This window comes from Schistocerca nitens, chromosome 1 (assembly GCF_023898315.1).
Source record: "Schistocerca nitens isolate TAMUIC-IGC-003100 chromosome 1, iqSchNite1.1, whole genome shotgun sequence".
Lineage (NCBI taxonomy): Eukaryota > Metazoa > Arthropoda > Insecta > Orthoptera > Acrididae > Schistocerca > Schistocerca nitens.
The window spans coordinates 934,342,698-934,366,747 of NC_064614.1; the positions used below are offsets into that span (position 1 = coordinate 934,342,698).

General features: G+C 41.4%; 1 protein-coding gene across 4 annotated transcripts in view; it reads left to right on the forward strand.

The window, feature by feature from the left end:
• Positions 1 to 24,050, forward strand: part of LOC126193895 (exportin-7) — a 237,115-nt gene that overhangs the window by 163,412 nt on the left and 49,653 nt on the right. For all 4 annotated transcript variants that reach the window (XM_049932723.1, XM_049932725.1, XM_049932724.1 and 1 more), the window contains exons 16-17: positions 20,596 to 20,786; positions 21,828 to 22,039. In XM_049932723.1, the coding sequence (XP_049788680.1) occupies positions 20,596 to 20,786; positions 21,828 to 22,039 (403 nt within the window). The remainder of the gene's footprint in view (positions 1 to 20,595; positions 20,787 to 21,827; positions 22,040 to 24,050) is intronic.

Consider the following 24,050-nt stretch of genomic DNA (forward strand, 5'->3'; position numbering starts at 1 on the left):
TTCCAGATATAAGCAGAATTCAGACAAAAATACAACTAACAATGTTTTCAACAGATAAAACAAACTGTGTAAAGTGAAGTATATGCATCTTCAGAAGTAGCAAAAAGGCATTCAAATACCTTTAATAATAAATTTGATTAATGCAGCATCTGCTACATATTATGTACCAAAGAGTTGCTTCATGGAACACATCGTAAAATTTAAACCATATCAGATTCAAATGGATATCACATTTCTTTGATTTGGAATTTCCTGTGTTACATAACTCTACATATCTTAATGATCTTGTAGACATATTCAGTGTACTGTCGTCTGCTAACTATGGTTGGCTGTTCTGAAACAGCTGTGGGTACTAACTGAGGTCATTTGATTTATATCGAAACACCATCTCGCATCAGTCACTGTGCCGCAACTCTGTAGAAAGTGAACAGGTTGTACAAACAAACTGGTGCAGTTTTGCGAAGCATTGCTAAACCATGTTCAAACAGTGTGAAAAACTTGGTTTTATCAAAATTATCACACGGCACTGGAAACCTCACATAACCCCATACTTTCAGTAAACTATTTACTGGGAAAAAAATGAGTAGGTAATTAACTTAAACATTTTGTGGCATTCGCCACATAACCCTCAGGCTTCGTTTGGGCAGGTTTCTGTTTCTTTAGTTACTCTGTTGCTCTTGAGATTGATATGATTCTCACTCATAAAACATTTCCCTTCAGACTTAGTCTCAAAAGCATAATGAAAATTGTTCCTTTGGCACATTCTTTTTACTCTAGTATTTGTGTTTAGGGCCTTTTGCCATAGTGCATTGCCTGTGTGTAGGTAATGGTGCAAATGATGTTGTTTGGTTGTTTGTCTTTTAATCAAAATTCTATCAATTACAGTTTTAAATAGTCATCTCATGGGGTCAGTAGCCTTGCCATAAATGATCTTATGGAAAAAGATTTTCAAATCTCGTCTGGTGCTGTCTCCAACTATCAGTTCTTCCTTCTCCCATCCTGTCTGGTAAGTCTCCCCTGACCCTGGGTTCAAGGAGCCACTGGCTTTGAAAGCTTGCAAATTTCAATATCTTTATACATGTGGTCTCCTGCCTGCACTTGGCGAGTAATTTTTTTAATCTACCCAATTACATTATATTTTCAGAAACTGATGATTTACATTGATTATGAAAGTAGATGCCTGTACTCATGATGGACTGATACCATTTTACAAACAGGAAGATTTGGAAGATTCACTGGCATACTGATATTAATAAAATATCTGCAAATTGGACAATTTTTAAGAGCAATGTCTACTTCATGCTGAGCTGAACAACTGCAAAATACCACAGAAATTAAAAATTTGAAGAAATCTAGAATGAGCCAAGAGAACTCGGAGAGTTTCTCCACCTCTTTTGCCATCAGTCGGTTCATCCATATTTGCGACACTCTTATTTACAGTTCAGGTAACAGTATGACTGCACATCACACTATGCAAATACCATTAAAATGTATTGACTATCTTGTGGCAAAGAGTTGTAGCCTTCACAGAAAAGACTTCCTTGGGTGTAGAGGAGGGTTGGGGGAATTAACCACTTTTATCGCTGATAAGTAATATCCCCCCCCCCCACAACTTTTGTCACTTTTTTTGCCATTATTCATGAACTAATTGACTGACTAACAATATGTTCCATTTACTTGCAGTTACATTATTATAAGTCTTCGATTGTTTGCCTAATTTTGTCCTACACTTGACTTGCCCTTTCTCTTCATTCATTCATAAGAACATTAGGGCATACAATGTTTTAATATCGTGTATCTTCATATGTTAAGTTTGAGCTTGTGAGATCACCACCATCTGTAAGAATGGCTTCTGGTCAGAAAGGAGAATTTGTCTAAATAGACAGTGTGAAATTGTCAGTAGTGTTCCAGTGGCTGCTTTGGGAACTGCTTCTTCTTGTAAGGAAGAGCAACCTCCAAACGGAATATGAAAACATTAGTGTATGCCAATGTAAAGTGAATATTGTTCATCCATCTCTATATGTTTGAACATCAGAGAAACATAGAGGAATTGTTTAACAAACTTGACTTAACATGCTACTGGATTGATTGCAAAGGTTCAAGTGTGCCCCTTGCAAAGAACTTTATAGCCCTTCAGAAACATCTACAGTATGTTTCCATGTAGTTCAGTATAGCAGTAAGGAACTGGGTAAATGACTTCCTGTTTTCAGATTACTTTGGGGAAGATGGTAGGGTGTTTGGAGGGGGGGGGGGGGGGCTGGCTGGCTGGCTGGCTGGCTGGCATGCGTGCTCGTGTGCATATTGTGTATTACTAACTTTCATTATGAGTCTTTATGGCTCTTCAGACTACTTGCATTCCTGATACTAGTACAGTGGAATCTCGTTAGCATGTTTCTGAAGGGGCTGCAGATTTTAAACACCATAAGCTACAGAAAAATACCTATTTCACAATAATTAGATTTTTGCTTCGATGAAACTGTGAAATTAATGGTACCATATTTGGGATAATATACAATCTGTTAATGCCACACTTCCTGACAAGCTGTCTCAGTTAATTATAATTGAAAGTTCACATTTTCAAGAACACGCTCTGAATATCACATCCAGAAACATTTAGAATTACATGGTTGTGCATTTTTGCTTCTTGTACACTAACAAGGAGAGGTCCCCAATAATGGGATCCATCTATTGAAACCATATGTATGATGATGTAAGTTAAAGTCTCACGTATGTAAGTTAAAGTCTCAGGTATTACATCCTAAACCATTCACATCGGTGGTTGCTTGTTTGCGAGTAATTGACAAAATAAAATGTTTATAATTTTATGTGAAGCTCTACAGCTTTAAATAAGCAACATATTATGATTCGATTGCATTGTGTAATGGCTATAGTGCTAGCTTCATATGCAAGAGCACATGGGGGTCAAATCTTGTTAGGTAGTTCAAATTTTTTTATTTTAAAATGTTTATCATAATGACTTTCATCGTTATTTTCATTTCATTAATTAGTTTGAATGTAATTTTTTATTTCTGTTCCTTTGCCACATAATTTTAATCACGATATTAATTTATTCAGTTGCTTTCATTTTTAATTACCATCACTCAATTTTGACTTGAAGTTGATTAATTTATTTTTATTTATCTGTCATTGCCAATGGCCTTGCCGCAGTGTTAACACTGGTTCCCATCAAATTACCGAAGTTAAGCTCTGTTCGGCTGGGCTAGCACTTGGATGGGTGACCAACCTGTGTGCCGAGCAGTTATGGCAAGCAGGGTGCACTCAGCCCTTATGAGGCTAACTGAGAAGCTACTTGATTGAAAAGTAGCGGCTCTATTCTCGTGAACTGACATACTGCTGGAAGAACAGTGTGTTGACCACATGCCCCTCCATATCCGCATCCAGTGATGTCTGTTTTTAGACTATCGTAACATTTAAACTCTTGAAAATGCCAATCTATTCAAACATTTAAATCACAAATATTTATTGCGCACTGGCCAAAATGAAGTAGGCAAAATTTTGAACAAAGGAAGGGATTATAAGTAAAGCGAAAATCAAGCAAAATGAGAAATAGAAATTATGAATGGAATAAAATGTACAAAAATATAGGATGACGAAACAGAAGAAATTAAATCGATTTTAATCCATGGGTGTTATTAAAATCACATGCACTAAGATTCCAAGTGGAAAAAGAATTACAGGGATTAAAAATAAGAGCAATTCAAAAAGTTAATATGATCATTAAATGATGTACCAAAGGAATAGAATAAAAAATTTCATTTAAACCAATTAATTGAATAAAAGTAATGATTGAAATCATTTCAATAAAGATTTAAAAATAAAAAATTTTGACGCACCTACCATGGGTCGAACCCACATCTTGCATATGACGCTAGTACTACAACCATTACACCAAGCAACCACTTTATATTAAGTTACTTATTTAAAGCTTTAGCCCATAATACAAAATTTTAAAAAAAAATTTCGTCGATTACTGGCAAATGAGGGCTCACCAGGGTGAATGGTTGCAGGATGTAATACCTGGGACCTTAACCTGCGTCACCACTCAAACGGTTTCAAAAATTTGATTACACTCTCCTTGGCTAGATCCAATTTATTGGATGTGTATGCTTTTACCATCAGCCAATTGGAATGCAGGACAGTCATGTGACATTAGTGTGGAGCCTCATGTGTCCAAAATACGAACCTAGCTTGAGGTGAGGTGTAGAAAAAATAAAAATACTCTAATATTTCAGTTGTTATTACAATTCTCTCTACAAACAGTTATTGTTCATTTATCATTTCTCCATTAGCGAATCACTTCCGGTGACCGTTGCCATACCTTAACTAAAGATCTGGCAAAGAAACCAAGAAAATTCTGGTCGTATGTAAATAACACTTCCATCCAGGCACTCATTCACCAGTATGGTGTGCCTGTTAAAGATAGCAAAATGAAAACTGAAGCTTTAAATTCCACATTTAAGAAATCGTTCATGCATACAAACGCACTGTCGTTTGACCATCGCACAGATTTCCATATGAGTGACATAGTAACGAGCATCACTGACAGATAGAAACAGCTGAAAACAGGTCCGTACAGAATCCCAGTTCACTTCAACAAAGAGTTCTCTAGGGTACTGGCGCCATACTTAACTTGCATTTATTGTGAATCTCACACCCAGTGGGAAAAAAGTGCAGTTCATTCTTGTAAGTAAGAAGGTTTAAAGAACAGACACGCAAAATTACAGGTCAATATCCTTAACACTTGTTTGCTGCAGAGTTCTAGAACATTTTCTGAGTCTGAATATAATCAGTTTCCTAGAGACTGAAAACCTTATGTCCACTAGTCCGCACGGTTTTACAAATCATCGCTCGTGTGAAACTCGGGCTTGCTCTTTTCTCGTGATATACTGTGGACTATGGATGAAGGGCAACAGGCAGATTCCACATTCTTAGATTTCTGGAAAGTATTTGGCATGGAACCCCCCCCCCCCCCCTTGCCCCCCCTGCCCCCCCCCCCCCCCCTCTGTCCGCTAGACTGTTACTGAAGGTACAAACATACAGAATATGTTCTCAGATGTGTGAATGGCTCAGACTTTTTAAGCAGTAGAACCCTGTATGTTGTCCTTGATTGCAAAGTGTTCGTCAGAGACAGTGTATTGCTAGGGGTGCCACAGGGTAGTGTGATAGTACCACTATTATTTTTTCTCTGTACATAAATGATCCAGCAGACAGGATGGACAGCTGTCTGCAGTTGTTCGCTGATGATGAGTGACTGTAGGATGATGCAAGATGACTCAGACAAAATTTGTAGTTGGTGTGATGAATGGTAACTGGCTCTAAATGTAGAAAAATGTAAGTTAATGCAGATGAGTAGGAAAAACAAAACCAAAATGTTCATTTACAGCATTAGTAATGTCCTGCTTGGTGCAATTGTCATGTAAATATCTGGGCTAACATTACAAAGCAATATGAAATGGAATGAGCATGTGAGGATTGTGATAGGGAAGGTGAATGGTTGACTTTGGCTTATTGGGGGAATTTTAGAAAAATATGATTCTTCTGCAAAGGAGACCGCGTATAGGATGCTAATGCAACCTATTCTTGAGTATTACTTAAGTGTTTGGGATCTGTACCAGGTCACATTAAAGGAAGACATTGAAGCAATTCAGAGGCAGGCCGCTAGATTTGTTGCTGGGAGCTTTGAACAACACACAAGTGTTACGGACACGCTTCAGGAACTCAAATGGAAATCCTCGTAAGGAAGCAATGTTCTTTTCAAGAAACACTATTGAGAACATTTAGAGAACCAGCATTTGAAGCTGACTGCAGAACAGGCCTGCTACTGCCAAGATACATTTTGCGTATGGACCACGAAGATAAAATACAAGAAATTATGGCTCATACGAAAGCATATAAACAATCATTTTTTCCCTCACTCTTTCTATGAGTGGAGTAGGAAAGGGAATGACTAGTAGTGGCAGAGGGTACCCTCCACCACGAACCGTATGGAGGTTTGTGGAGTGTGTATGTAGATGTAATTGAATAGGGGTTGTCCTTTCAGTAAACTGCCAGTATATCATAATCTTAACCTGACTATACTGTAATACATTAAGATACAGTGCGTAGTCTGGTCTTCACAGAGGTCTGAAAACATGTCAGTAGTTAATTGTTTCTTTTGTCCTTATTTTAGTATTGTATTGTCCATCTTAGTTATTACATTCATCACTTCTTCATAGACTTCTAAACTCAACAGACAATACTTAACTGTGCCCATTGTTCCAGTAGCTTTTGATATTGTAAGAACCAACAAAGGTTCTGGTTTGTCTTCATCTTCACATTCCTGTTTCTCTGCCATCTGCTGTTGCAATACTTCATAGTCAGTAATACCTTCGTAACATTCACCAAAGCTAAGGTAGTCAGCGCTTTATACTTGCTCCATTATTATATGACATCGTTCAGCTGCGTTTTCTTCATTTTCTGGCATGATGCTTTCTATAAGTATCTGATGAAAGCCAGCCTTCTTGAAGCAGTTTGAGAGTGTGCTTTCTCATCCAGATTCCCAGCCACTTATGTGCGCAAATCTTCCTGTATTTTTGTTTCAGGAATTTTAAAAGATCTCGATCAAATGGCTGAAGGTGGTTGTATAGTTGGCAGGAAAATCCACTACATTTATATTACCTAGATACGACGTATCTTGGAGATGCGATGCACATTGTTCATTAAACAGTACGATTTTCGTACTTCTAACAACCAGCCTTGCATCCTAGGCATGCAAGAATAGTTGGAATATAGTTTTTGTAATCCGTGCTTTCACATTAGATCTGACTACGTTGTGTTGTTCTATGTGTGTAGACCGGTGTGTTAATCTCTTTTAGATGCTTAGTCTCAAGTTTCAATGATACAGCCATCATGTGATTTTTGAGAGTGCCATCAGTGAAGTTGTGCTTTGTTGTGTGTTAAGAAAATCGAACAGCTGAATTTTGAGCAACATTATGCCATCAAGTTTTGTGTTAAACTTGAGGAATCTGCAATTGTGACATTTGAAAAGTTGAAACAGGCCTATGAGGAACATGCCTTATCAAGAGCATGAGTTTTTCACTGGCACAAATCATTTTTAAAATGCTGAGAACATGTTGAAAATGAACCTTGCTCAGTGAGACCTTCAGTTTCAAAAACTGAGAAAAATGTGAAAGTTGTGTGTGCTGTTGTGACATCAGACTGACTTTGTTCCTCCAGAACTATCAACCAAGTGTTTTTACAAAGATGTCCTTGAAAGGCTCTGGAGAAGGATGAACCAAGTGAGACCAGACATTGCAGACAAGTGGAGGCTGCATCATGACAATGCCCCATGTCACACGCCCATTGAATTTTTGACCTCAGAAGACATTCCTGTTGTTCCACAGCCCTTGTACTCACCTGATGCGAGCCCTTGTGACTATTTCCTTCTCCCAAAATTGGAAAATTTCTTAAAAGGGTGTCGTTTTGGGACTCTGGAGAACATTCAAAAGAATGTGACTGACAAGTTCAAGGCCCTACCAGTTGAGTATTTCAGTGTTGCTACCAAGACTGGGAATGACTCTGCTGGTGTGTAGTTGCCAAAGGGAACTACTTTGAAAATAATAATATTGTTGTTTGACAAAAATAATAACTTTGCTAGATAAAAACTCAGTCTCATCACTTTCTCACACACTTCGTATTTTCGTGGAAATGTCAGCAAATTTTTAAATCATTGTGTTCTCTTTGCCTTTCCAATTATTATTGGCATCATCTATTCTGTTCAACTCTCATCACAACATAATAAGAAATTAACTAACCCCTCTTCACTAAATTTTCCACTGTGGCATTTCGCTCCCCTGTACTCCTAAGTTCTATCTTACAGATGGTGAGAAAATAAGCCTGTTTCATCTGCATTAAAAACTTCGTTGGAACTGCAGCTTTCTATGGTTGATGGAAGATTATTTTTCCATGACTAAACAGTCTCAATGTAATTCTACCATCCTCATCTCAAACACATTTGTGCACTGAATTGTCAGTTCTTGACCCTTTCGATCCAGCCATTTGATGATTTGAAAGTGCTAACTTTCATGCCAAATACGTTGCTTTAGCACAAACCACAGTGGTATAAGAGGTGCTATCCAAAATTTCCGGGACTAGTGCTGCCATCTGTTGAAAACCTTACCTTTGGACTAATGGTCACCATCACCCTTGAAGTAGTTCCCATCCGCACGTACACACCAGTCGCAGCGCTTCTGCTGCTGGTCAAACATTTTCTGGAAGTCCTGTTCTTTGAGGGTGTTTATCACCGCCAACAATGCTTCTTGAATCCTCTCTGGAGTGTCGAACCAACGGCCTTTCAACTTGAGTTTCAGTTTTGCGAAATCGCGAAGTGCCAAATCTGGCGAGTATGGTGGGTGGGGTACAACTGCCATGTTGTTTTCTGCAAAAAAGGTCCTGGTGAGCAAGGACGCATTGTCATGATGCACCAACCAGTTCCCTTGATGCCAAAGTTCGGGCCTGTCGTTGCCACGTTTTCACAGAGCCATCGCTAAATGTCACAGTAGTACATGGAATTCACTGTTTGGTTGGGTGGGACCAATTATTTGTGCACAATTCCCTTGGTATCAAAGAAAACGATGATCATGCTCTTGGGGAGCCCAGGCTCTTCCAGTGGGAAAATTGTTGCTTTGTCTCTGGGTCAGAACAGTAAATGCAGTTGAATCATTGCAAGGGTCTCCGTAGCACTTTTCCTGAAATTCACACAGAATTTGATACACACCCACTGTTCTGTTCACAGATCCATCGCAAAATTGCCACACACCAAACACAGAGTATTACGGAAATCACTGTGGACGTGTCCTCCCAGCTGAATGCCACTCTGCACACTGACTTATCAGATATGCAGCACCAGTCCCGAAAATTTTGGATTCCACCTTGTATTTGATGCATGAGCTTATTTAATTCTCTTCAGTACCACATTTTCCAGTTCCTAAAACTGACTCTCATGAACTCATTTTCGTTTGCCATATCCTCCTTCCAAACTAGCTGCTTCAGTTATTTTTCATTTGCTCACTATTGTACTTAATTTTGATGGAAAAATGTTCAATTTTCATGCAGTACAAGACGTAAACTATGGCTACTGTGCATCATATCAACTGCCTACGTCTTAGCACTGACGACGTGGTTATGATCTGTTCTGACAATGCATTATGCATTCCAGATGGAAATGCATTAAGTTCTGTTAGTTTTGACCAGTCTGTAGCCTTTTAAAGGTGTCCTCTGTGCAGACAGCAGCACATAGGTTGTAGGTCCATTGTCTTGAGGCTGGAATGAACTATTATCAAGGGACTGATGTTATGTAATTAAATAATTCATTCACTCTTTTCTACGGATACCACTCGTATTTATTGTAGCATAACACAAGAAACTGCAAGTTACGAACATTATCCATGTCACATGTTATTAATGTATTTACTAACTTTATCTTGTGACATCAGTACTTGATTACGTGTTATGGATTCTTAAACTGCTCTAGACTCATTATTCCTGCACAAAATTAGGATTTGACTGATGACACAAGATAATATGTCTGTCTGCCATGACTGCCCCTTCTGACCTGATTAAAACTTTACTGAATTTGCATAAAATTGAAATATAACTGTCTGCAGCTGACAACATGTCTGTCCACCATGACTGCCCCTTCAGATCTGATTCGGCAGTGGCACTACTTCACTTGGGAGCCTGGTCTAGGTGGGGCTTGAAGACACTTAAAGAACTTTGTTTTTTAATTAGCTTTTGTTTTTAGCTTTGCATGTAATTCTGACTTTTGAAATAACTAGATGACAGCATGCTATTTGTAGATAAGTTTAATGCACCATTATTAAAATATTTGAAAGAAAGTTAGCATTTTGATTCTCAATCTCTGAACATATCAACTGATTGCATTGATAGGCTGCAAATTTTTTTTTTTTTTTTTTGGTGGGGGTGGGGGGTGGGTACGGGTTCTCGCTCAAGAAAGATGCTGTCTGGTACTGGTACTTCACACCACTGATAACGCCATACGCATAATGCTGCAACCTCTTCTGCTCTGAGGAGAGAACCTAGGAGCCGTATGAGTCTCGTACAGATTCCTGTATGGAGGACGTAGTGATAGACATCCCTGGGGTTATGAAGCAGCTGAATGGGTTGAAAATAAATAAATCACCAGGTCCTGATGGGATTCCAATTCGGTTTTACAGAGAGTACTCTATTGCATTGGCTCCTTACTTAGCTTGCATTTATCGCGAATCTCTTGCCCAATGTAAAGTCCCGAGCAACTGGAAAAAAGCGCAGGTGACACCTGTATATAAGAAGGGTAGAAGGACGGATCCTCAAAATTACAGACCAATATCCTTAACATCGGTTTGTTGCAGGATTCTCGAACATGTTCTCAGTTCGAATATAATGAATTTCCTTGAGACAGAGAAATTGCTATCCATGCATCAGCACGGATTTAGAAAGCATCGCTCCTGCGAAATGTAACTCGCCCTCTTTTCACATGATATCTTGCGAACCATAGATGAAGGGTATCAGACGGATGCCATATTTCTTGACTTACGGAAAGCGTTTGACTCGGTGCCCCACTGCAGACTCCTAACTAAGGTACGAGCATATGGGATTGGTTCCCAAATATGTGAGTGGCTCGAAGACTTCTTAAGCAATAGAACCCAGTACGTTGTCCCCGATGGTGAGTGTTCATCGGAGGTGAGGGTATCATCTGGAGTGCCCCAGGGAAGTGTGGTAGGTCCGCTGTTGTTTTCTATCTACATAAATGATCTTTTGGATCGGGTGGATAGCAATGTGCGGCTGTTTGCTGATGATGCTGTGGTGTACGGAAAGATGTCATCGTTGAGTGACTGTAGGAGGATACAAGATGACTTGGACAGGATTTGTGATTGGTGTAAAGAATGGCAGCTAACTCTAAATATAGATAAATGTAAATTAATGCAGATGAATAGGAAAAAGAATCCCGTAATGTTTGAGTACTCCATTATTAGTGTAGCACTTGACACAGTCACGTTGATTAAATATTTGGGCATAACATTGCAGAGCGATATGAAGTGGGACAAGCATGTAATGGCAGTTGTGGGGAAGGCAGATAGTCGTCTTTGGTTCATTGGTAGAATTTTGGGAAGATGTGGTTCATCTGTAAAGGACACCGCTTATAAAATACTAATACGACCTATTCTTGAGTACTGCTCGAGCGTTTGGGATCCCTATCAGGTCGGATTGAGGGAGGACATAGAAGCAATTCAGAGGCGGGCTGCTAGATTTGTTGCTGGTAGCTTTGATCATCACATGAGTGTTATGGAAATGCTTCGGAACTCGGGTGGGAGTCTCTAGAGGAAAGGAGGTGTTCTTTTCGTGAATCGCTTCTGAGGAAATTTAGAGAACCAGAGTTGAGGCTGACTGCAGTACAATTTTACTGCCGCCAACTTATATTTCGCGGAAAGAGCACAAAGATAAGATAAGAGAGATTAGGCCTCGTACAGAGGCATATAGACAGTCATTTTTCCCTTGTTGTGTTTGGAAGTGGAACAGGGAGAGAAGATGCTAGTTGTGGTACGAGGTACCCCCCGCCACGCACCGTATGGTGGATTGCGGAGTATGTATGTAGATGTAGATGTAGATGATGTCTGCTAAAGCCAGATATATCAGAAATAGAAACACACTTCATACGTGAATTTTTGCGCACTTTCTCAATAATTTTCCACTTCTTCATTTTTTAACTGTCTTTTTGTCCTTGAAGTATTGGCACTCTGTTTCTTGCGCGCGCGTGCCCCCCCCCCCCCCCCCCCCCCCACACACACGCTGACTGTGAATCAGTCAAGTGCTAAATACGAACAAAGAGCGCCAGTGATTGAGCTGCATACTAATAAATATTTGGTTTATTTTTTGGCTACTCCAGAAGTCTTACTGCCAACCTGTAGGTACTAGTTCGTCATAACTAGTGTAAAAAACAATCTGTATGTCTTCCAGAGCTGCCACCACTGAATAATGCTGTATACCTGCACATATCCACATATCCTGCAAAAATCCTGCACCCACCACTCTCATCTCTCAGCGGCAGATGTTGCTGTGGTCCAACAGTACAGATTCCATCAAATCTGAAATCACTAAACAGAGGAGAAGAAATAAACATGTTGTTTTAACATGCTTTTAATGCAATTGGGAGTGAGACTTCCAAAAACAGTCATATTATGCATTGAAAATGCGGTAACAAGGGACGTACTAATGTGATTCCACTGTAATAGATGCCATCATTGCAATTAGGACAGTGGTAGAAACCTATTAATCTAAATCATGTCTATGTAACATGATAAATGGGATATACTGTAGCATCTGTTAGTATTTAAAGAAAATATATACTGTGGCAAGTTGTCAAATACATTTCTACCCATGTATTGACTCCAATACTTCCAAGTATTTTCAGAGGTTACTATTTTGTACTATTATAAATATTCATGCTTTGCTCTATTTTTTGAGAAAAGAGAGATATTGTTGAAGATGGGAGACATCAGTGGATAAATGTAGTGTGCAATTGTCAAAATACCAAATTTTTGAAGAGGTCTCTGCAGCATGTACCAGAACTACCATCAGATTTGATATTTGCAACATGATTATGTACTTGGAAATATTATACTTGTAAGTTAAGGTTTCTCAAAAATGATTCTGTGATTAATTAGTTAATGAAATATTCAGCATTAACTTTTTTCTTAATTTTTAAATCACCTATAGCTGTAACAATGCATACTGCAAATGTAACAGAACTTAAGTGCTTCATTAATTCTAGAGTGTGGGCTTTTATAATAAAGGTTGCAACATATTTGTAGTTCCTAAAACATAACATTAACCACTTCTTGTATTTCATTGTTTGAGTGGACCCAAGTCAAATCCGAAATTTAATGATGATCAAAGCATGTGTTTATGTTCTAAAATCTTTCATTAGCTGCTCTATCACGTAGAGGATTAGTGTGGTTTTATGCCTTCTTGCTATATGATTATTTTGAAATGCTGTTGGGTATTCAGCTGAATGGTGTCATCTGTCATCCAAATGGTGTAATATTTCGGCAGACTGACTTGTTGCCATCTTCAGGTAGTAATTTCAGGGCTGCCTGCAGGTAGTAACAAGTCAGTTTGTCGAAATATCACACCATCTGGATAATGTCACTTGGCTGAATACCCAGAAAGAATTTCTAAAACAGTTCTAAGGTTACTTTTTATCCATAAACCTGAATCATTTACAGAAAGGTAAAATTTGTAGTTTCTGTCATGAATGTGGAAGACCATTTATGTGCATCAGAAAGAAAGACAACCAAAAATAGAACCTTTGATTAAACTATGCCTTGGTGCTTCAGATTGTGAGCACTGTTGCTATGCAATCACCATGGAACCTATATTCTCTGTTTTTATGCAGGTAGAAAGAAAACCATAAATGTGTTGTATTCCATAATATTTTAATTTGCACATGATAATATGATTGTTCACACAAGCAGAAACGTTAGCCAGGTCACAAAATATTTACATTGGTAATTGTTTCTGATTTATTGGTTCTAAATTAAGTTATTTGCATGTTCTGTTGATCATAATTGCACCCTTTTGCTGTTACGTGGAATGGGAAGGTAATGGAAAATATGGCAGTATATTAACCATTTACATGATTTCTTAAGGTTTTTTTGTTTAACATGCGTACCATGATTCAACTCTTCTGTGGAGTAGGAGGTATCAAGCAGATGTTACACTCCTGGAAATTGAAATAAGAACACCGTGAATTCATTGTCCCAGGAAGGGGAAACTTTATTGACATATTCCTGGGGTCAGATACATCACATGATCACACTGACAGAACCACAGGCACATAGACACAGGCAACAGAGCATGCACAATGTCGGCACTAGTACAGTGTATATCCACCTTTCGCAGCAATGCAGGCTGCTATTCTCCCATGGAGACGATCGTAGAGATGCTGGATGTAGTCCTGTGGAACGGCTTGCCATGCCATTTCCTCCTGGCGCCTCAGTTGGACCAGCGTTCGTGCTGGACGTGCAGACCGCGTGAGACGACGCTTCATCCAGTCCCAAACATGCTCAATGGGGGACAGATCCGGAGATCTTGCTGGCCAGGGTAGTTGACTTACACCTTCTAGAGCACGTTGGGTGGCACGGGATACATGCGGACGTGCATTGTCCTGTTGGAACAGCAAGTTCCCTTGCCGGTCTAGGAATGGTAGAACGATGGGTTCGATGACGGTTTGGATGTACCGTGCACTATTCAGTGTCCCCTCGACGATCACCAGTGGTGTACGGCCAGTGTAGGAGATCGCTCCCCACACCATGATGCCGGGTGTTGGCCCTGTGTGCCTCGGTCGTATGCAATCCTGATTGTGGCGCTCTCCTGCACGGCGCCAAACACGCATACGACCATCATTGGCACCAAGGCAGAAGCGACTCTCATCGCTGAAGACGACACGTCTCCATCCGTCCCTCCATTCACGCCTGTCGCGACACCACTGGAGGCGGGCTGTACGATGTTGGGGCGTGAGCGGAAGACGGCCTAACGGTGTGCGGGACCGTAGCCCAGCTTCATGGAGACGGTTGCGAATGGTCCTCGCCGATACCCCAGGAGCAACAGTGTCCCTAATTTTCTGGGAAGTGGCGGTGCGGTCCCCTACGGCACTGCGTAGGATCCTACGGTCTTGGCGTACATCCGTGCGTCGCTGCGGTCCGGTCCCAGGTCGACGGGCACGTGCACCTTCCGCCGACCACTGGCGACAACATCGATGTACTGTGGAGACGTCACGCCCCACGTGTTGAGCAATTCGGCGGTACGTCCACCCGGCCTCCCGCATGCCCACTATACGCCCTCGCTCAAAGTCCGTCAACTGCACATACGGTTCACGTCCACGCTGTCGCGGCATGCTACCAGTGTTAAAGACTGCGATGGAGCTCCGTATGCCACAGCAAACTGGCTGACACTGACGGCGGCGGTGCACAAATGCTGCGCAGCTAGCGCCATTCGACGGCCAACACCGCGGTTCCTGGTGTGTCCGCTGTGCCGTGCGTGTGATCATTGCTTGTACAGCCCTCTGGCAGTGTCCGGAGCAAGTATGGTGGGTCTGACACACCGGTGTCAATGTGTTCTTTTTTCCATTTCCAGGAGTGTATTTCATTTCTTATTTAAAGTTAATTTCGACAATTTTATGAAAAGGATAGAGTGCTACTCACCATATAGTGGAGATGTTGAGCCGTACACATGCAGAAAAAGCCTACTAAACACACAAGCTTTCAGCCGGAAGGCCTTCTTCCGAAATAGACAAAACAGGCAAATGCAGACCCAGCTCACACACACATCACCACTGTCTCCAGCTGCCGAGACCAGACTGTGAGCAACTGTGCATGATGGGAAAGCAGTTAGGGTGGTGGGAGTGAGGAGGAGGCAGGGGTGCGGAGGGGGAGGTAGAACAGGTTACGGGTGGTGGACAGTAAAGTACTGTTTGTGGGAGCATAGAGGGACAGGATGGGGGGACAATGACTAACAAAGGTTGAGGCCATGCGGTTTATGGCAATTTACAATATATTGCAGAGAGTTTCCAACTGCGCAATTCATAAAAATTGATGTTTGGTAGGAAGGATCTAGGTGCCACAGGCTGTGAATCAGTCATTAACGTAAAGAATGTTGTGTTGGGCAGTGTGTTCAGCAGCTGGGTGATCCAGCTGTTTCTTGGCCACAGTTTGTCACTAGCCATTCATGCGGACAGCCAGTTTACTGGTTGTTATGCCCATGTAAAATGAAGCACAGTGGTTGCAGTTTAGCGTTTAGATCACATGACTGGTTTCACAGATAGCCCTGCTTGTGACCACACTGCAGTAGGTGACATTGGGGGGATGTGTGGGACAGATCTTGCATCTTGGTCTATTACAAGCACATGAGCCGTGAGACAAGGGAGTGGGAACAGGGTTTATGTGGGGATGGATGAGTATATTAGGTGGGCAGCAGAATACAGCTGTGAGAAGAGTGGGGAGGATAGTGTGTAGGACATTCCTCATTTCAGGGTACGATGAGAGATAGACAAAACATTGGCAGAGAATGGAATTCAGTTACTCCAGTCTTGGGTGGTTCTGAATCACAAGGTGAATGCTCCTCTGTGGTTGTATGGTCTCCAGTCAACCACCACCTGCGAAACCCCCACTTACGGCCACAGAGAAGCCTTCCCCTTGTGGGTCAGAACCATCCAGGACTGGAGTGACCAAACCACATTCTCCGCCAGGGCTTCAACTACCTCTTGTTGTGCCCTGAAATGAGGAATATTCTACCCACTATCCTTCTCACCCCTCCCACAGTGGTATTCTGCCGTCCATCGAACCTACGCGACATACTCATCCATCTCTACACAACCCCTGCTCCCAGCTCCTTACCTCATGGCTCATACCCCTGTACTAGAACTAGATGCAAGACCTGTCCCATACATCCTCACACCACCAGCTACTCCAGCACAGTCACTAGCATCACCTATCCATCAAAGGCAGGGCTGTGAAACAAGTTACGTGATCTACAAGTTAAGCTGCAACCACCATGCTGCATTCTATGCGGGCATGACAACCAACAAGCTGTCTGCCCACATGAATGGCCACCTACAAACTGTGGCCAAGAGACAGCTGGACCAACTATTTGCTGAGCACAAGGCCCAACACAACATTATTCATTTTAATGACTGTTTCACAGCCTGTGCCATCTGGATCCTTCCTACCAACACCAGTTTTTATGAATTGTGCAGGTGGAAACACACTCTGCAATACATCCTACATTCTCATAACCCCCTGGCCTCAATCTTTGTTAATTGTTGTCCTACACCCACCTATCCCCTCCCCTGTTCCCACTCCACAGCCTCCTATTCCACAAGAACACGTGCAGTCTGTTTACTTCTCATGTTTTCCACTAGCCCTTCCCCCGTCCTGCCCTCCCTTAAGCATACCGACTGCACCTAGCTGCCCTACCCTCTCTACACCTCGTCCTTGTATCCTCCCCCACCTGCCCCCACCAGTAAGTAACCAGCTCTCCCTCCCCCTTCCCACTCCAGCCTCCTCCTTACCCCCACCAACCAGACTGCTTCTCCCATCATGTGCAGTTGCTCACAGTCTGGCGCTAGCAGGCAGAGACAAGTGATGTGTGTATGAGCGAGCTGCGTTTGTGTAGAGTGTGTGTGTGTGTGTGTGTGTGTGTGTGTGTGTGTGTGTGTGTGTGTGTGTGTGTTTCAGGAGGAGGCCTTCTGTCCGACAGCTTACATGTTTAGTAGTCTTTTTGTTGTGCCTTTCTGCGTCTCTACATCTCTGATACGTGGTGAGTAACAATCTATCTTTTTCATAATATTTTTATTATTCCATCTTGAATTTTTCATTGTTAAAGTTAGTTTATAAGCCATTCCATTATTTACCTCGCTGGGTAGGTAGTCAAAGATTTTTATGGCTGAATACCTTACTCCTTTCTGTCAAAATTATTTAACTGGGTGGATAAAAAGTCTACTCACCAAGCGGTGGCAGAGCACACACATAAAAGATGGTTGTAAGTGGCAAGCTTACAGAGCCAGTGGCTCGTCCTTCAGGCAGAAGGGTTGAAGGGGAAGGAAGAGAGGTGAAGGAAAAGGACTGGAGAGGTATAGGAAAAGGGGTAGATTTCCGGAGAGTTGCCCAGAACTGTGGGTCAGAGGAGACTTACCGTATTGGGTGAGAAGGAAAGACTGATACTGTATGGTAAGTCTCCCCTGACCTGCAGTTCTGGATGACTTTCCTAAAATCTACACCTTTCCTTAGACCTCTCCTGTCCTCTTCCTTCACCCCTCTTCCTTTCCCTTCAACCCTTCTGCCTGAAGGAGGAGCCACTGGCTCTGAAAGCTTGCCAATTACAACCATCTTTTTTAACAGTGTGTTCTGCTGCCGCTTGGTGAGTAGATTTTTTTATCCATCCAATTAAATAATTTAGTCAATAATTGATTGTTTTCATTGTTACTCCTTTCTGTGGAACACTCAAACTGAGTGACAGATATTTTTAAATATTTCTCCTCTTAGTATTATGTCTTTTGTTTTCAAAGTATGGTTGATTCGTGGACAGGATGTGTTACCCTTATTATATGCTTCTGTTCACTACAGCAGAATATGATGCCGTAAGACATAAGTGAACAAAAATGGGAAAAGAATGTCCACTTTTTGTTTTGGTATCCAAATGCTGATACTATTCATAATGCAAAAGTCATAGAGTATAAACATTTAGGATGGTCTGTAACAGAAGATTTCCAATTCAGGTTCTTATCAGTATCAACACTTAGAAATTTATATGGGTGTGTTAAGGGTTCTTGTGTACATTTTTTTTCCAGTATGTTCCAGGAGGTGGTAAGTAATCACACTGGTTTATAATTGTTAACATATCCAACTACTCTCATGCTCATAAATTAAGGATAATGCTGATATGTGATTAAACAACGCTCTGGTGGGCGGTTTGTGGGTTTAAATCACCTCGGGGTGTGACCATGTGGTGCATTTGACCTGCGGTCGTCGCACGTTGGTGCTGGCAGCAGTCCACATATGCAGAGATGTGTTGGTGCATGTCAGAGTACGGTGCAATGAGTAAGTGTGCAGACATTTTCAGTTGTGCTAATAGTGACTGTGTGTTGAAAATGGCTCAAAGAACAAATATTGATGATGTTATGAGGGGTAGAATGCTAGGGCAACTGGAGGCTGGTCAAACACAGCAGGTCGTAGCACGGCCCCTCCATGTGTCACAAAGTGTGATCTCAAGATTATGGCAATGATTCCAGCAGACAGGAAAGTGTCCAGGCGCTACAGTATGTCCGCCTTTTCAGGGGTGATGCATGATAACGCAGGGCCCCACCGAGCTGCCATTGTGGAGGAGTACCTTGAAACAGAAGATATCAGGCAAAAGAGTGGCCTGTCTGTTTTCCAGACCTAAACCCCATCGAGCACGCTCTCGATCGATGTATTGCTGCACGTCTTCAAACTCCTACGACACTTCAGGAGCTCCGACAGACACTGGTGCAAGAATGGGAGGCTATACCCCAGCAGCTGCTCGACCACCTGATCCAGAGTATGCCAACATGTTGTGGGGCCTGTGTACGTGTGCATGGTGATCATATCCCATATTGATGTCGGGGTACTTGCACATGAAAGATTGGTGTTTTGTAGCACATGTGTTTCGGGCGGTTTTCTCAACTTGTCACAAATACCGTGCACTTACAGATCTGTGTTGTGTGTATTGCCTATGTGCCTATGCTATTAGTGCCAATTTTGTATAGTGCCACATTGTGTGGCACCACATTCTGCAGTTATCCTTAATTTATGAGCATGAGTGTACTTTTATTGTGAAGTGGACTGGCAACTCCAGGATAGCACATTTCAGCCTGTCTGAAGAAAGCCCCTGAGGTAGTGATGTCGAGGGAAATATAGCTAGTTGAGTCCTTTCTTAAATCATAAATTTTTCGTACCAAGCATATTTCTCTGCACTAAATGATTGACTTTATATACAACCACCTTGAAAATTACTGGTAGTAATGCATAATTATTTGCTGTTATTTTATTTACTTTTTGTTGAAGTGGCCCGACAACACCTTATTCAAGACTGACATGGAAAATACCTATATGAAAAGGTTCATTAAAGAAGTAATAAAATGTATTACAAAGTTCACTTGAGTAACATGATTATTTTAGTATTGGTCTCACTACGACACCATAAATATTGTCATAAAATTTTGTCTTGTTTCTTTTTTATTATTATAGTCATAGCGTGATTCTGCTGCCAAGATTACCATCAGTGTTAGTGTAATATTCCATTTTACCATTACTTATGAAGTATGAAAAATAGAAAGGCAAGGTTCACTAGAGTAAACAAAATTGTGCCAGGTACTTAAATATAGTCCTTATTTTATCATTAATGGAAATGGATAATTAACTGTTTCAGTTGTAAATAGTTTTATCGGTTCAAAATCATAACTGGTTTCAGGGGATATAAGCCCATCTTCAGCTGTAAAAGACTGCAAGTAGAAAATGGAGATAATTATACTTTGTTCGTTCCCCTTTTGCAGTCTTGTGCACATGAAGATGGGCTTATAATCGTCCAAAACTGGTTGTGATTTTAAACCAATAAAACTATTAACAGTTGAAGCAGTTAATTATATGATTGAACCATGAAGTGCAGTTGTGGATGTCCTTTGAACTAAATCTTATTTTATAATTAAATTTGACATAACAATGCCATTCTGGTGAAACTGGTGAGTTAAGGCTATTCTATTCATAATGTGTTATCCAAACATTAGAAACCAACATAAACTTCAAATTTGATTATGTGTTCTGTGTTAGTATTACTTAACTGTTTATACCTTTGCTGTAACTATAAGTTACAGTTCTAATGTTTTTCTGAAATTAATGCTTATCTCATTCTTAAAATTTCAGCACATTTCTGACACTTTGGTTGACAAAATTTTGATCACTATAAAATGAAACTTGTTACTGAAATTGTTAGAAAATGATGTATATGCCTTAATTGAGTTTACAGATATCCCAGTTACACCCCCATCCTTCTGCATGCTGTGGAATTATGGTACCACGATCCTCAGGTTACCACGCCAGTTCTCAAATTGTTTGCAGAGTTAGTACAAAATAGATCACAAAGGTTACAATTCGACGTATCCTCTCCCAATGGCATCCTGCTATTCAGAGAGGCAAGCAAAGTAATATGTAGCTATGGTAAGACATTTTTCATATCAATACCTTTTCTCAAAACATTTGTATGTTACCATTCAAAATTTAAGTTTTTAAATCATTCATTTTATGTTACCTAAGTGATATTTTTAAGGAGAGTTGAGCTGTTGTGACTAACTGTGACCATGCAGTATACACCATTGTTAAAAGCTATAATAAATGTGAATATTTACCAATATTTTGAAAAGTATAGTTGTTTCCCACATACAACCTCCCACAGTGACATAACATACTAAATGCAATTGCTTCACATAAGAAAATCCCACAGTAATTAAAGTTAACTGCCTGACACCTTCAGTGATAGTTGCTGGTGACGTTTGGCAGGTTATACTTGCTGGTGTCCACACGGGAGTGGTTGTCTATTACGCATTACTTTACTAAAATGGAATTTTTATCTCACAATGTGAAACAGAGGACATTAATACTGCATAATCAATTTGACATAAACCAGGTAAAGAATGCAAGTAGATTATGATATGTAAGGCTTTCCGTATGCTGTTTGCGCTTCAATTCCCTCACTGCCTTTAGCAGTGTATTTTTCCCCGTTTGTTACATGGCAGGCTTTCAAAGCATATGCCGACTTCGGCAAGTCTCAACATCACCAGGAGCATCTCCGAAGATGTCCAGAACAGCTGTGCAAAATTCAGGAACTGAAAAGTTTCTTCAACGAAGGCCATACAACCATCAGCAGCTATGACATCTGGTTGTGAAAGCCTTCATTGTATGAATATTGTTAGATTGAATTGCATATAGATTTGTTGGCAGACTGTTTCTCTGCGGTGTTTCTTTCATCTATAGGTACATTCATTTCATTAGCTAAAACTGTGATTACTAAATATTTTGATAATCAGTATCCATAGATAGCCTCAAGCTTGCTTGTTTTAATTTTTCTATTCTTTCTTGTTTAAGAAAGAAATAAAAGTATAGCTATGAATACAAATGATGAATACAAATGACTTATAAATTGTACCTCAGCAATTCATTAACTCCATTTGCTCTTACTGTTTTCTTTTTCTTTTTTAACAGGAACGCACATATTAAATGTGGATGTGCCAAAGGACCAGATATACCCAATGAAGTTGAAAGGAATTTCTATATGTTTTTCAATGCTGAAAGCTGCTCTGTGTGGTAGTTATGTTAATTTTGGTGTTTTTCGATTGTATGGTGATGAAGCCCTCGATAATGCTCTCAATACATTCGTGAAGCTATTACTCTCAATACCGCAGTCAGATCTGTTGGTAAGTGACTTTTTTTCAAGTTTGTGTTTTCAGAGTAGAAAACACACACACACACACACACACACACACACACACACACACACACACACATTGAGGCACCAGTTACTTTGGATGTAAGATGGAGTTACCAAAAAAAAAGTGCAGTAAATTTTATAATACAAAATTGTTAAGGCTTTCGTGGCCACTTGTTGACAAACTGCCTATTGGCTTCTGTCTCGGGTTCTTCGGCCAACGTTCATCTAATGATTTTTCTGACTTTTCGCAAGCACGAGTGGCTGGCATTGTCAAAGCTTCACCCTCCATTGCCGGTGGTGAACTGGAGGCGAGCTCGCGGCCACAGACTATATGTACCTGGCGCGCCAACGTCCGAGGGCTTCTCCGCGGTCATTTCCGGTGCGGTTCTCCTCTTGCTACCTGCGACGGTCGTTCGCTGCAGTACGGGAAGCCAGGATCCGTTTACCTTAAGGCTTTCCTCTTTCTTGTTGAAACTGTTCGCGTGTTTTTGTATTTCTACAGCTTCTCTGAACAAGCGCGTGTGATAGTGCTTCTCTACAGCTAGAACTTCCGTGTCGGCGAATTTTATTATGTGGTCGGTCCCATTCAGTGCGTGCTCTGCCACGGCCGATTTCTCCACCTGCCCCAACCTGCAATGTCGCTTGTGCTCTTTGATCCTGGTGTTAATTGATCGTCCAGTCATTCCGACATAAACTTTTCCGCATGTGCATGGTATACGGTATATTCCCGACCTTGCAAGTGGGTCTCTTTTCTCCTTCGCCGATCTAAGACACTCTTTGATCTTCCTTGTCGGTTTGAAAATCGTCTTTACGCCATGTTTGCGCAATGTACGACCGATTCTGTCCGTCACTCTGGGAATGTATGGTGGCCAACTTCTTCATGGAACAATTCGAAGCACAGGCACTGGGCTCGGCGACTTGCAAACCTAAGGTGTGGTACAGGTACGTCGATGATACTTTCGTGGTGTGGAGCCATGGTGAAGAACAGCTTGGTGACTTCCTAAGACACTTGAACAGCCTCCATGCCAACATAACATTTACCATGGAAGTAGAAAAGGACAACAAACTGCCATTTCTAGATGTGCTGATCGAAAGGGATGGCAAAAACCTGGGACACAGCGTGTATCGAAAACCGACACACACGGACCGATACCTGCACAAACTGTCAAACCACCACCCGAGCCAGAAAAGAGGCATGATTAGTACGCTCGTAACGAGAGCAGGACGAATATGTGAGCCGCAACACGTCAAACGAGAAATGCAACACCTGGAAACTGTTCTGAGGAGCAATGGGTACTCCACAAATTACATTAGAAGTGTAACAGAGCCCAACACTCGGTGAAGTAAGGAACCAGAAAAAGAAATGTCGGGTACGGCCTTTCTGCCATACATTCCCAGAGTGACGGACAGAATCGGCCGTACATTGCGCAAACGTGGCGTAAAGACGATTTTCAAACCGACAAGGAAGATCAAAGAGTGTCTTAGATCGGCGAAGGAGAAAAGAGACCCACTTGCAAGGTCGGGAATATACCGTATACCATGCACATGCGGAAAAGTTTATGTCGGAATGACTGGACGATCAATTAACACCAGGATCAAAGAGCACAAGCGACATTGCAGGTTGGGGCAGGTGGAGAAATCGGCCGTGGCAGAGCACGCACTGAATGGGACCGACCACATAATAAAATTCGCCGACACGGAAGTTCTAGCTGTAGAGAAGCACTATCACACGCGCTTGTTCAGAGAAGCTGTAGAAATACAAAAACACGCGAACAGTTTCAACAAGAAAGAGGAAAGCCTTAAGGTAAACGGATCCTGGCTTCCCGTACTGCAGCGAACGACCGTCGCAGGTAGCAAGAGGAGAAACGCACCGGAAATGACCGCGGAGAAGCCCTCGGACGTTGGTGTGCCAGGTACATATAGTCTGCGGCCGCGAGCTCACCTCCAGTTCACCACCGGCAATGGAGGGTGAAGCTTTGACAATGCCAGCCACTCGT